Source organism: Heliangelus exortis, chromosome 21 (assembly GCF_036169615.1).
Source record: "Heliangelus exortis chromosome 21, bHelExo1.hap1, whole genome shotgun sequence".
Classification (NCBI taxonomy): domain Eukaryota; kingdom Metazoa; phylum Chordata; class Aves; order Apodiformes; family Trochilidae; genus Heliangelus; species Heliangelus exortis.
In genome coordinates, this window is record NC_092442.1 from 10,020,652 (window position 1) to 10,032,858 (window position 12,207).

A 12,207-nucleotide genomic window follows, 5' to 3' on the forward strand; every position below is an offset into this window, starting at 1 on the left:
GGTAAACAGAAGGCTGATTTTATGGAATACACAACTGTGCAATCCTTCAGCTAAGGTCAGATTCCTCCTGAACATGCACAAATTCACCTCCCAGTGATTCTGTTTCTTTAATGAAGGTTAACAGTGCTGGCAATGATGTACACATGCAACAAACAGAAAAGGAATTCCAGGAGCAATTCCAGAGGCTTTGAGACATTACACTGAAAGGGAAAAAAGGTGACCCTCCTTTGACCACAGGCCTCATCACATTTCTGTTTTTCAAAACACACTTTTAAAAAGAAAGGGGAAAAAAAAAAGAATTCAAAAGATGTAGTGCTCTCTTGGGCAGGAACTTACCTTGCCAAACTGTTCAAAGTATTGCTTTACGTCTTCCACTACTGTGTTAGCCGATAATCCACCTACAAATATTTTCTTTGTTCTTGTGACCATCTGTAAGAAATTACAAAACAAGCACATGGTTTAACCAGATTACTCCAAACAAGATGTGGAAAAAAAAAAAAAGATATTCTTCAGATGCCATCCCTAACCCAGTTAATGAGAGTATTTCTTTACAAAAGCAATTCCAATTCTATTTGATTAGATATTATTTTTTTCTTTGTCTTGTTTGGTTTTTATTTGAGAAATGGCTGAGTAAAGGCACTCAATAACAACCCTAGCCCCCGGTTATTTTTTTTTAATAAATCGGTTTTATTGTGCTTCTCAATGCAAATATAAGTGAAAAAGGAGTCCAAGTGTCCTGTTCTTGTAGCTACTGTCTCAAAAAGACATTGCTCCCATCCCCACTGCAATTCAAATTAGCCAGGATAGATACTTCCCTCAGCTGGCCCCTAACCATGCTTACAGAGCTTCACTTGAGTTTTTTGGTTTTTTTTTTTTAAAGTTAGGAAGAAAAGATAGAAAAAAACCCAACAGTGTAAAAATTCAATTATTTTTTCCTGGCTGCAATCTAGGGCTCTGAAATTGAAGCCCAAGCATATATTTTTCTGTAGAAAATTGTCATTTACAAATAAAGAATTGGCTAAAGCCGACTTGTAACTAAAGGATTTTGCAGGGCTGTCAAGAGCCCTCCGCCTGCCAGCATCTGATTTAAGATCAGGCCAAGCTTCTGTTGTCATACAAAAGAGAGTGGAAAGCAATTATTCTAAAGCAATATTTGAAATTATCATCATTTTTATATTGGACCAAAAAGAAAGAAAAAGAGAGCTACTTCTTTTAGAAACAAGATTGAAGGTTAAAGGGAAAAAAAAAAAACCCACAGACCTACTTTGTTTCAATAGCTTCAGTCAAAGAAAATATCAGTAATGACAAGCAAATTCACAACATTTTAATGCCTAGAGATGTGTTGTGAGCTGGGAAATGGTTTCAGAAATCAGCTCTTTGGTACAAAAGTGAAGCACAGAATTAAGTCTGCTTTTACAATCTACGTTTTCCCAAAGAGATGGTTCAGTGGCTTTGCTACCTGCACTCCCCTCAGCCAAAGAGCAGAGGCAATGTGCAACCTCCACAATTAATTCCTCCTCTCCTGGCATTCCCAACAGGAGGTTTCATTGCCTCCCTTCCACCCAGCCCAGGAGGTACCACGGGGGATGTGGTCCTGCAGCAGGACCTGGGGGTGACCAAACCAACCCCGTCACCACGGTGCCACCACAGGCTCCTGCCACGGGGGCCATGCCAGCACCACGCTTGGCTCCCATTGTAGCCCAGGGCACCCAGGAGAGCCCCAGAAGAGCAGAAAAGCTGCAGTTTGTGCTGGCAGCACCCGTCCCCTTCTCAAACACTAAGAGCAGGCAAGCTGCTGGGTGCAGTCGACTTGTCTGTGCTGGTACAGCCTCACCAATTTTCAAATATTAGAGAACTGCAGTGGGACTCGGACCAACTGGAAAACAAAGCCTCCAGCTCCTGCTCTAACCTGCAAATCCTCCCTCAGCAGCCAAGCAGATGAGTTAAGAGGCAAGGCAGTCCTGCTCTGTGGTCCTTTGCACCAGCCCCACAGCCCTCAGGCTCAGAGCACCCACCCTTAGCCCAACAGTTTGGAAACGTGTTAACCAAGCATGATGGAGCTCTCAAAAGACATAGAACAACTATTAAAAAAAAAAAAAAAAAAAGCATTCACTAATTCAGGGAGTTCACTACCAGGGACACCTTCAGTGCAAAGCATCCACCAAATCACCAGTAAAATAACCTTAACGTGTGTGAAACTGCCAGGATCAGGTACATGAGTTCTGAGAAAACTCGTGTGAACCAGGAAGTTACAAAACCTCTCGAGTAATGGCTGTGAGAACACACAAGGAGACTGCCTGATTCCTCACCAGGTACCAGAGGTGCAGCCAGAGACAGGCACTGATGGGCTCCTCACTGATGTGTTGTGTCCATTAATATCCTTGCACACTCAAGAACTAACCCTCCTCTTTGGCACATCTTATTATCATGACTATTAAAAGGGAAAAAAGGGCTTTTTAAGCTAAAGAAAAACTTTGCAGAATTCTCAGTATTTCAAGATCTCAAGCAACAAGCACCCACTACTCTCTTCAGCCAGCCACAGCCCAGCCAGTTTAACACAGGAGTTCCAGACTTTTTCAGGGCAGTGCCTTCAAGTGCCACTTCCCCACTGCTCTTTGCACACCTTTTTTTGGCTATTCCCCTCCCAGTTTTAGTGAAGAGCCCCTGGCTCAGGAGGCACAGATGATGAGGTAGGGATGGGCAGCTGGCACAGTGAGCAGACCCAGCACATGGTGGGCACATCTGCAAAGTGAAACACAAGTGCTTCGAAACTGAGTTATCCAAAGGTGCAGAGTCAAATCCTGCGTGCCATCACATCCCTGCTGGAAGCACCACTACCTTCCAAACGAGCAGCCACTCTCCAAAAGCAAGGGGCAGAGATGGGATGAGGCTGAGAACTCCCTGAAAGCTCCTGCCCGGATCAGCTCTGCCGCACACCTGCCTGGAACTCACCAAGGCTTTGCACCAAATTCTCCACACAGTGGAAGGGAACGAGGGTGCTAATAGCAAATCTGCATCACAAATAGCTGAAATTAGCATTAATTTCAGATTAAACTAATTATGCATATATAACTGTTTTGCAGAGCACTTCCCTCCTTCTTGTGTGATAGCACACGTGCGTGGGCACACGGGTATTCCAGCTTCCTCATCTGACCTGCAGTTTGACATTTCATCATTTCTAATGCATCCACCTTCTAAATAGGTTTGTAATGGGAAAAAACGTATTTGCTATATATGCTGAACTGCATTTTATACCCCATTGTGTTGTACATTCAAAGTACAGCATCACCTCTAATTAAAACCAACAATAACTCATGTAATAGGGGAAGTTGTCTTGTTAACTAAATTGCTAGGCTTTCTTTGGCAGAGCATAAACCATAAGCAAGAATTCTCCAGGTTGTGTTTTTCTTTTGCCTCTGGGATCGTCACAGCAAGTTCCAAAAAGCTATTAGATAACAAACAAACATTATGCAAAGCCCAAAATGAAAATTTTGGAAGCTGCCAACCTTTCTCCGTCCCCCCAACCTGAGCAGGCCCCAGGAACCATTCCCTTCCCCAGCCCTACTACAAAGCTGACAAACCATGGCCAAGTTTTGCTGAGCAGTGTGTACCATCACCTGGCAAATATTCACCTCTCAAGCTCTGCAACAGCAAGAGGAACTCAATCCTCTGCAAAGGAGCAGGGGTTTCTGTGCCACATACAACATGCTTAACTATTCAAAATAGGATTGCAGCAAGACTTAAACACTGCAAATACCTTGTGCCTGACCCCTGAGTAAGCTAATGTCATCCTGTGAGAACCAACTCAAGCTATAGCAAGGTTTGCAGGAATGAAAGAGCTCTTTGATCCAAACAAGCAGTGCAGATTCCCAGTGGGGTAAATCAGCTGCCTTGATTTCTGTGGAAAATACAAATGGATTCTCCCAATCCAGTCCTCAATGAAACTGTTAACTTAGTCCCTGCTGCATTCCTAGCTTTTGGCTATCCTTGGTTTTGCTGTTAACTTTGGGAGGGTCAGGTCTTGGCTGGTGTTTTGGGTTTTTTTTTTCCCCTCCCTCAATGACCATGGTATCAGCAGGAGGCAGAACACACAAAGTGATTTTTATTTGACAGATTGAATTGGCAGCAATTGCCAAAACCATCCTTGGGAGTTTCACAAGCAAATCTGTCCCAGGTCCAGCAAGAGCCTTTCCTGGTCACCTTCTGGCCAAGACCAAATTTAAATCTCTTGTTTGTCCCTAGGGGAGAAGCAGCCCCTTATTCACGGGCAGGAGCATCCCACAGCCTCCCTGAAGCACCCTGCAACCCCCCGGCTCTCTAGGGCACAGCAAGGCCCTTCCATGCCCACCACAAAGAGCTCCCTTCATGGGAGATCCAACCTCCTGAAAATTAGCCCCAGCTGTGAGAGCTTTTTTTTTAAGCAAACTCTGGTTTCAAGCTTTGTATCAAAAGATACAGTAAAATTCACCAGAGCCAGACTTCACACCCTCCGGAAAACAGGAATAGATCATAGCCTCACAGCCTGGCTCTAACCAGTTATATGACATCCCTCTGGGCTGCTCCCTTCCACTCTGCTCTAGTTAACTCTTTTATGGGTTACAGAGCAGAGAGAACATGTATTTAAATCCCCCTGGTTGGTTTAGCTCCCCATGCCCGGGGAGGTAAGGAAGTGACTGTGTACTCACTGAGTGCTGACACCCTGCCCACTGTGCCTGCCTGAGCACTGCTCAGCACTGCTTAAAAACTGCAGCAATACCTTTAAATAAAGATAATTATTTCTAAAGGAATACATCTCAGGACCACAAATGGAGACGAGTGCCCAACGTGGCTATGTCTAGGGGAGGGTTTTCACAGTGCCCATGTAATGTAAGGACAAAGGTCCCAGTGGGAAGCAATTAAGACTCTGGCCCTACATCTACAGGCTACTGGCAGAACATCACCTAGTACAGAGAGAGAGGAGATGGCATTCTGCCCAGAGACCTCACATTCAAAGACATGGCAGCAATATTTGATGGGAACAGAGCATTAACTGTCCGTTACAGTGTTCATCAATTCCTCAGTTTGAATTGTACCCTTGTCCAGAATCAAACCCCATGTGCCATACCCAAAATACAGCCAGAAAATGTGTGCCCTCCAAAAGGACATACAATTGAGAAAGAATATATTTACAAGGGCATGTTCAAGGTCACGAGCACAGTGCACTACAGCGTCAAATCAAAGTAATCAGCTTCCCAAAACCAAACCCAAGTCCTTATTATTTACCCTGGAACAACACAAGGGGAAGGCATCCAGCTGTCCCTGCTTTCCCAAACCCAGAAGGGACTCACACAAGACAGGCACTGCATGGAAGCTGGATACAGCAGCCAGCAGCATTTTCTCCTTCCAAAGAGCAGGGGGCACCCCTGTACACTGCTGCTGCAGATCTGCTGACAGCAGAGGTTTGTGGGGGGTGCCCAAGATGAAGCTGCTGAAGAGGAGACCTGACCACAAAGGCCGAGACCTTCAAAATCCATGTGCCTGGAGCTAGACACCAAATCCACACTGAGCATTCCAGTGCACACAGCTTCCTGCAGCTCCCACTGACTCCAGACCTTCATCCAAACATCCCCACACGATTTTTGCTGAGTTACATCGCTTAAACTCTATAAATCTGTGAGAGCAAAGGCACCAGGCAACGCGAGGCCCCTGAGACTGTGGCTGTACCTGCACAGAGGCCTCGCCAGCTCCCAGGGCAGAGCTGCCCAACCCCAAGCCAAACAGTTCCAAACAGGTCCTGGAAGCTCAAGCAGAATCATGTTTGACCAGCACCAGCTGCCTACCAGCCAGGTGGGCTGCCCAAGCCCATGAAGTCACAGTCACACCACAGCTGCCAGGCAGGAGCCAAAACACAGCCCTGGCCCTGGCCTCTGCCAGCAACAGCTGCTGGACAAACCACACAGGGCAAGGCTTCAGCCTCTCTGTAGGGGATGTGCTCTCATCCTACAGGCAAAAAATAATCACTTTTCCTTCTCTGGCTGCTCCACACTCACCTCTGAGGCCAGGGGAGCAGGCAGAGGCCTCCAGAGGGTGCAGCCAGCTGTACCTGTAGCAGGCAGGCACTGGCCCTGCCACACGCCCAGGCACTGCAGCTTTCGTGGCACTGCCAGTGAGGATCCCTGCAAGCAATCGCTTAGAGGAGAAGGAAAAAACATCATTGGAAGTTTAACATGGTGTTTAACAAAAAAACCCCAACAGCACCACTCCATTTGGAGACTAAGAAACACACATGTTCTGTAAGAGTTAATAAATCTTCCTGCTCCAAACACTGAGGTCACTCAGAAAAAAGTTTACTGCCTCTGCAGTGCAGAAAGACAATTTAAATACTTCTGAGTTACTATCAACTAATTTTTCACAATAACCCTGTCAAATCAGTGATGAGAGCTCCCTGTTAGGATTCTAGATAATGCTCTGCTAAAACAAGAGAAACTCACAGGAAGAGAAAAGAAACGTGTAAAGCAATTTACCTCCCTCCCAACACCCTCCAGATGATTTCTCTGAAAAGAACAAATGGAAAACTTTAACCCTTAGGCTTGATTAATTTCATCTACATAATATAGATGCACACAGCAATCAGTTACTGATGAGCAAGTTTTACTTCATCTGCTGAGTCAAGCTAATGTCTATGCAACACACTGCTTGGCTTTCTCACAAGGGTGATCTTTTCCTCTAATGCGAGACCACTGAAATCTTGCAAAATGTCCAGATTTTCCTATTACTGCTGTTGAAATACTTTCACAATTTTATGAAATGCCACATTTCCTTTTATCTTCTTGCCCCCACACACAAATGGGTTGGTGAATGGCAAGAATTACAGTACTTCCACCTTCATCTCACAAAAGAAAGATGTTTCCCTTGCCAGGGAGGGAACCCACCAGCCATTATGAAAGCAACAGAGTTGTCGCTCTAAAGCAGATCAAATAACCCTTGACTAGGAATAAAAGGGCCCCCGAGGAGCAGCATGGAGAGTGAAGAGTGGAAGCAAGACAAGAGAAAACATTCGTACTTTTTCCAAAGGAAGGCAGCACCTCGCAGCTACAAGAGCTGCACTCCCTTGTGTGATGTTTACTCACTTATTGACCACAGGGCAAGTCATTTGAGTCTCCATTGGGCTGATGTATCAAAGAGTCTTGGGAGAAACTCAGCTGGAGTATGCAGGGCTCAGCATTTAAGCATACATTTTAACTTGCAGCATTTGTGGAAGCCTCATTAGGTTGAGTGCATTGCACAATTGAGTGCTATGTGCCTTGATTTCCACAAAAAGAAGAACAAAAATATATCCCCACAGCTCACTGGAGCCTGTGAGGCTTCACTCATTAAATGTCTAACCTGCTGGAAGTCTGATTTGAAGTTGCTGAAATAGTGCAAGACAATGTTACTGACATTATTGTTATTAAAGCAAGAATAAAAAAATATTATTCCTAGCTAGGGAGGTCATACCAAACCACCAAGCAAGAGATAAATCAGCCAAGATCTCCAAAAAAAGACATTATTTCTCCTTTACTCCAACATCTTAATGTGCATGACTTTTTTTGTGCTGGAAATATAATTCTATAAATCCTCCTCTACAGAAAGCTTTGCTCTCAGAAGGGGAAAAGTAGCAGATAAAATACTACCCATCAAAATGAACTCAAGTCTCTAGTAACATAACTAAATGTGTAATGTTACAGATGTTTTATGGCCAGGTTGTCGGATCCATTTAGATCATTTATACAAACCCAGCAAGAAATATCTCCCTGACGCTGGAAACCTCGCTAACAGGTCTGGGACCAATTGTTTATCCACACAAAGAGGCCACCAGGGAACACCAATGGACTGGCCAGAACTGGGCAGACTGGTTTCCCTGTGCCACCAGGCTGTGAGCCAGGGGCTGCCGGGCTGACCAAGCAGCTTTGAGGCACAGGGCAGGGCTAAGGGTGAGAAGATGTGCAAAGAGGCAGGGCTGGATTCCCCCCGAAACCAACGTCAGAAGGACCCACTCCAACCTCCAACTCCATGCGACCCACATTGTACAACAGCAGCAGAATCCAAACTGCTCCTTTATCCACAGCACCTTGAACCCCAGAGCTATCTCACCCTGCTCATTAGAGTAAGGAAGCCAACAACCCGTGGCCCTTCTACCACCACCACAGCAAAGAGACCCGTGGTTCCTACACCTGTCAGACCTGTCCAGAGCAAGGTGTACAGACACACAGGGAAACCATTCCCACACACAGGGCACCCCAACACCCTGCCAGAGCACCCACCAACACCAGCCGTGGGCTGAGGAGGGTGCTGGGCACAGCTGCCTCTTGCTGAACCCCTCATCCTCCTCCACCACCCACCCGGGTGTGCAGACACCCATCACACCCAGTGACTGCACCGCCTGCCCCCCCAGCTGCAGCCATCTCTGGTGTGGTTTTACTTTCAGAGCCCATTAGCGAGTGGTACCCAACACTGAAAGATTTATTACCCAGAATGATAACTGCCTCATGCTGCTTTGTTTGTTAATTGTAAGTAGGCTTTGCCCTCAGAAGGGTAGGAGCCCAATAAATCAGTTATCTCCAGGAAGAATTTATTTAAAGCTGCTAACATTGTAAACCCAAGTACTTGGCAAGAGATTCTGTGAAAACGGATGTGTTTATACATTGGCTTTTGGATGGCAGCACACACAGCGTGACTCAGCACCCAGGCTTTAACAAGACCATCTCTAAGCAAGACATGGATGAGCTGAGGCAGACTTTTATCCACCAGGCCAACTCCCACATTCATTTCTAACCTCCTCCATGGGGCTCTGCCAGGACAAACAGAACTGGGCTTGCAGCACCCCAACTCCCAGAGGAGCTCAGGGGACTTGCAGCAGCAGGAGGGAACTGAGCCCAGCCCAACTCGAGGCACGTGTCACTAAGCTGGGGCTCATCCTCAGCCCTCCAGCTGCTGCCAAGCTCTCTGCTACTCTCCAGGTTGCAGCCAGGGTACAACAGATCCTCAGGATGGCACCAGGATCACAGCCCCCACCCAAAGTGAGGATGTGGGGGTGGGAAATACATGGCACAGGAGGAGAGGCTCAGGACAGGAAGCAGCAACCCAGAGCAGAGCTCACAAAGAGCCTCTGCTCCCTCCTGGCTGAGTGTGCAAATGATCTGAACATCTCACTGGGCACCATCTCCAGCTCTGAGCCTGCCTGACCCCAGGGTCACACTTCAGAGACACACTCACCCATTCTCCAATAAGGTCAGCAAGAATGAACTCCCTGCACATCATGACATCAAAACCATGGGTATTTCTGCACTGTGCCTCTCTCTGTTCTCACACGAGGCTCCCCTTGTTCCAGCACTCACAAAATTTGGCACAGAGAGTGGATTAAAAGAGAACTGTTGTCATGTTGACAGTCCTGCCATTTCTTTTTCTCCCTAGGGCTGCAAGACCTGCAGAGCTCAAAGAAATCACTGAATTGTGGCATTTCAGTCACTAGCTTAGCCTCCTACCTACTGATGGGTAAGAAGAGGGGCTGCAGGCTTCTCCCTTCCCCTGGCTCCCAGAGCAGTGCCTGCTCCCATGAGGGGACTCACCCATACCCAGTCTGCAATACCACCAGGGCTCTAATAAAAGTAATACCACTGCAAATAAGCATTTGGCAGCAGATACACTCCTCTTGCCTCCCCTCCTGATTACTGCTGGGAGGCTGTCAAGAGCTGCACCCACAGCCACATGAAGGTGGCACTAAGTCAGGACCGACTCCCTCCTGGGCTACAGGAGAACTTAGAGCCCTAATGCAGCACCCAGACCTGTATGGCAGCCTGACACCTTTCTTGTTTCTTTTTGATAGTGACTTCCTATCCATTTTTATGAACCATAGTCTGACAGTCTTTCCAACTCCAAAGTTCTGCCCTGAAGGCAAATCCACTGCCAGCTGTAGCAAGGTTTTGATGGATCTTCTCCAGGAGGAAGGGGAGAGGAGGAAGCAAAGGGCTTGCAGGTTTGAAAATTTCAGGTTATATATTCAGCTCAAGTTCAGCAATCCTTCATCCATTGTTAAATCACAGACCACATGCTGAGACTTAAAGACTTATATAGGACTCCAGGGACTAATCGAGGAATGATTTCAGCTTCTAACTGTGCTCTAACCATCCACTTAGGATGCAAAGCACAAGTTTGTGATACTATTGTACACTGCATCAAAATGACTTTTTGATACATTTCTGCAAATAACTAATAAGGAGGGAAAAAAAACCACTCATCACCCTGGCATTTAACATAATTCTTCCCCTCCGTCCCCCATCCCTGTATCCCCATTTGTGACAAACAGCCTGTCTTCAATTAGCTCTACTTTATGCATGCATGAAGCCCACCAAAATATGAAAGAGCTTTTATGCTATGCCAGATTATCTAATGTGCACGTATTTTGCAAAAGAGCACTTTTAAAATACCTAGTCACAGAGAAGGAAGGAAAAAAAGCCTTCCATTCAGTAAGAGAGAAAGGGGGGAAAAAAGCCACACAAAAGCTGCAAAAAAAAGAAACTGAATGCATTTTTATATTAAGCAATCAAGTGCTGTCACACACAGAAAACACAAAGCACTGGAAGTTTAAGTGGGCATACACTAAGGGCCTTACCATGGGACACACTTTTTGAGCAGCACAGAAAGCACTCCCTTATCAACCTCGCACAGTAAGAAGCAGGATCTCTGCCTATTTGAAAAAAAAAACCCAGAGAAATAACTTCTCTTGACAGCCTGACAGCTGACATTCTTAACTGAAAAAGCTATGTGCCAAGAATTATCAGGCCTGGCTTTTCTCTCCTTGATAGATGACAGAGCAAAAAACAACAACGGCCACACACATCTCATAAATCACAACTTTTATTGAATGCCTCGCCACATAATAGCAACAGTCAAACTGAATAAAGACACTTTTCAGTGCTCATCTGTAAAATACTGGGGGAGAATAGAGATCATTTCTAGCACTAACAGCCTATCCCCAGCAGAACAGGTATTAATATCCATGTTGCTGCACTTCTTAGGGAGGTAACTGAAGAGTTTAGAGAGGGTTTTAATCTTTCATTGGGTTTGTTTTGTTTTTAAGAAGCAGAAAAAAACGCAGACAGGAAAAGCAGAAATAAAGTGCATGAGGAAGAGAGGTGGAATGGTCTACGACCAAAAGCTCTGAACAGGCAAACAGAGGAAGTTCTGCTGCTGACAGTAATGTCTGTACTGAGAAATAAAACCTGGGCAGAGCCATCCAGAGACACAACCACTTGTTGCAGGGTCTGTCATCACGTGCCTGGGTTCTTCTCTCTGAAGCAGAAGGAATCTGCCAGCATACTTCCAGGGACATGAACAGAGGAGGGGGTGCCAGATCAGGAGACAGCAAAGGTGGCAGCTCCAGGCAAGAAAAATTAACACCATCTCCCCAGTCAGTGGACTGAGGGGAAGAAGACTGAAATGACAGTAAAAGGAGTGATACAATGATGATAATAATAAGGTTTTCTACAGTGAAATATCAATAGTATCTTTCAGCTGAACAGTTTATAGGCACTTGTTGATTTCAAGAAAATCCTAAAAAGGCATTTTAATCTCTCTCGAAATAGAAACTTTCTAATACAATCTTTCCAGCACATAAACCAAAGCAAGCAGAGGGGCATTTGTATATTAAATCAATTACCAGAACTTCCCTTCACCCAAGCTAATTAAAATGCCACGTGATCCATACCAATAATAGTAGAGGATCACAGCTGGTGTTTTCAAAGTCAAATAAAAAAATAAAAATACAAGGGGATCTTGGTCCACAACCCTACTGCTACAAGACAAAAATAGACACACCCAGCTCCTGCTGAAACTCAAGTCAGTGCAAGCTCGACACCCAACTCCTCTGAAACTTTAGACTTGAGCATAATTTCAGAGTGCCTCAACCCACTAAACCAGGGTCTGCAGTTCCCACCACCACAAGGAGCCTCCAAGGACCCACAGCCAGCTTTATGCAAGTGATCTGGGCTCCAGGACTCTCCCAGACTTGTGCTTCTCTTGTACCAGTATTTAAGAGGCTGTGATACACACAAACACTTATTTTCTAACAACTGAAACCAAGGCCTTTTATTGCAGCCCCCCCACAGCAACCAGGCTGGCAGAGAAGTGCCAAGGTTACTGTGACAGGAGGAGGGAACATGAGGTGAGGTGGCAGTGACAAAGGGGACA

The 12,207-nt window shown here is 45.8% G+C and overlaps 1 protein-coding gene across 41 annotated transcripts in view; it reads right to left on the reverse strand.

Moving 5' to 3' along the window:
- The window catches only part of MSI2 (musashi RNA binding protein 2), a 195,649-nt gene that overhangs the window by 126,189 nt on the left and 57,253 nt on the right, over positions 1-12,207 (reverse strand). For all 41 annotated transcript variants that reach the window (XR_011730178.1, XM_071765516.1, XM_071765513.1 and 38 more), the window contains one exon: positions 337-429. Coding sequence is in view for 40 of the 41 variants with exons in the window: in XM_071765516.1 (XP_071621617.1) it covers positions 337-429 (93 nt within the window). In the remaining variant the exon portion in view is untranslated. The remainder of the gene's footprint in view (positions 1-336; positions 430-12,207) is intronic.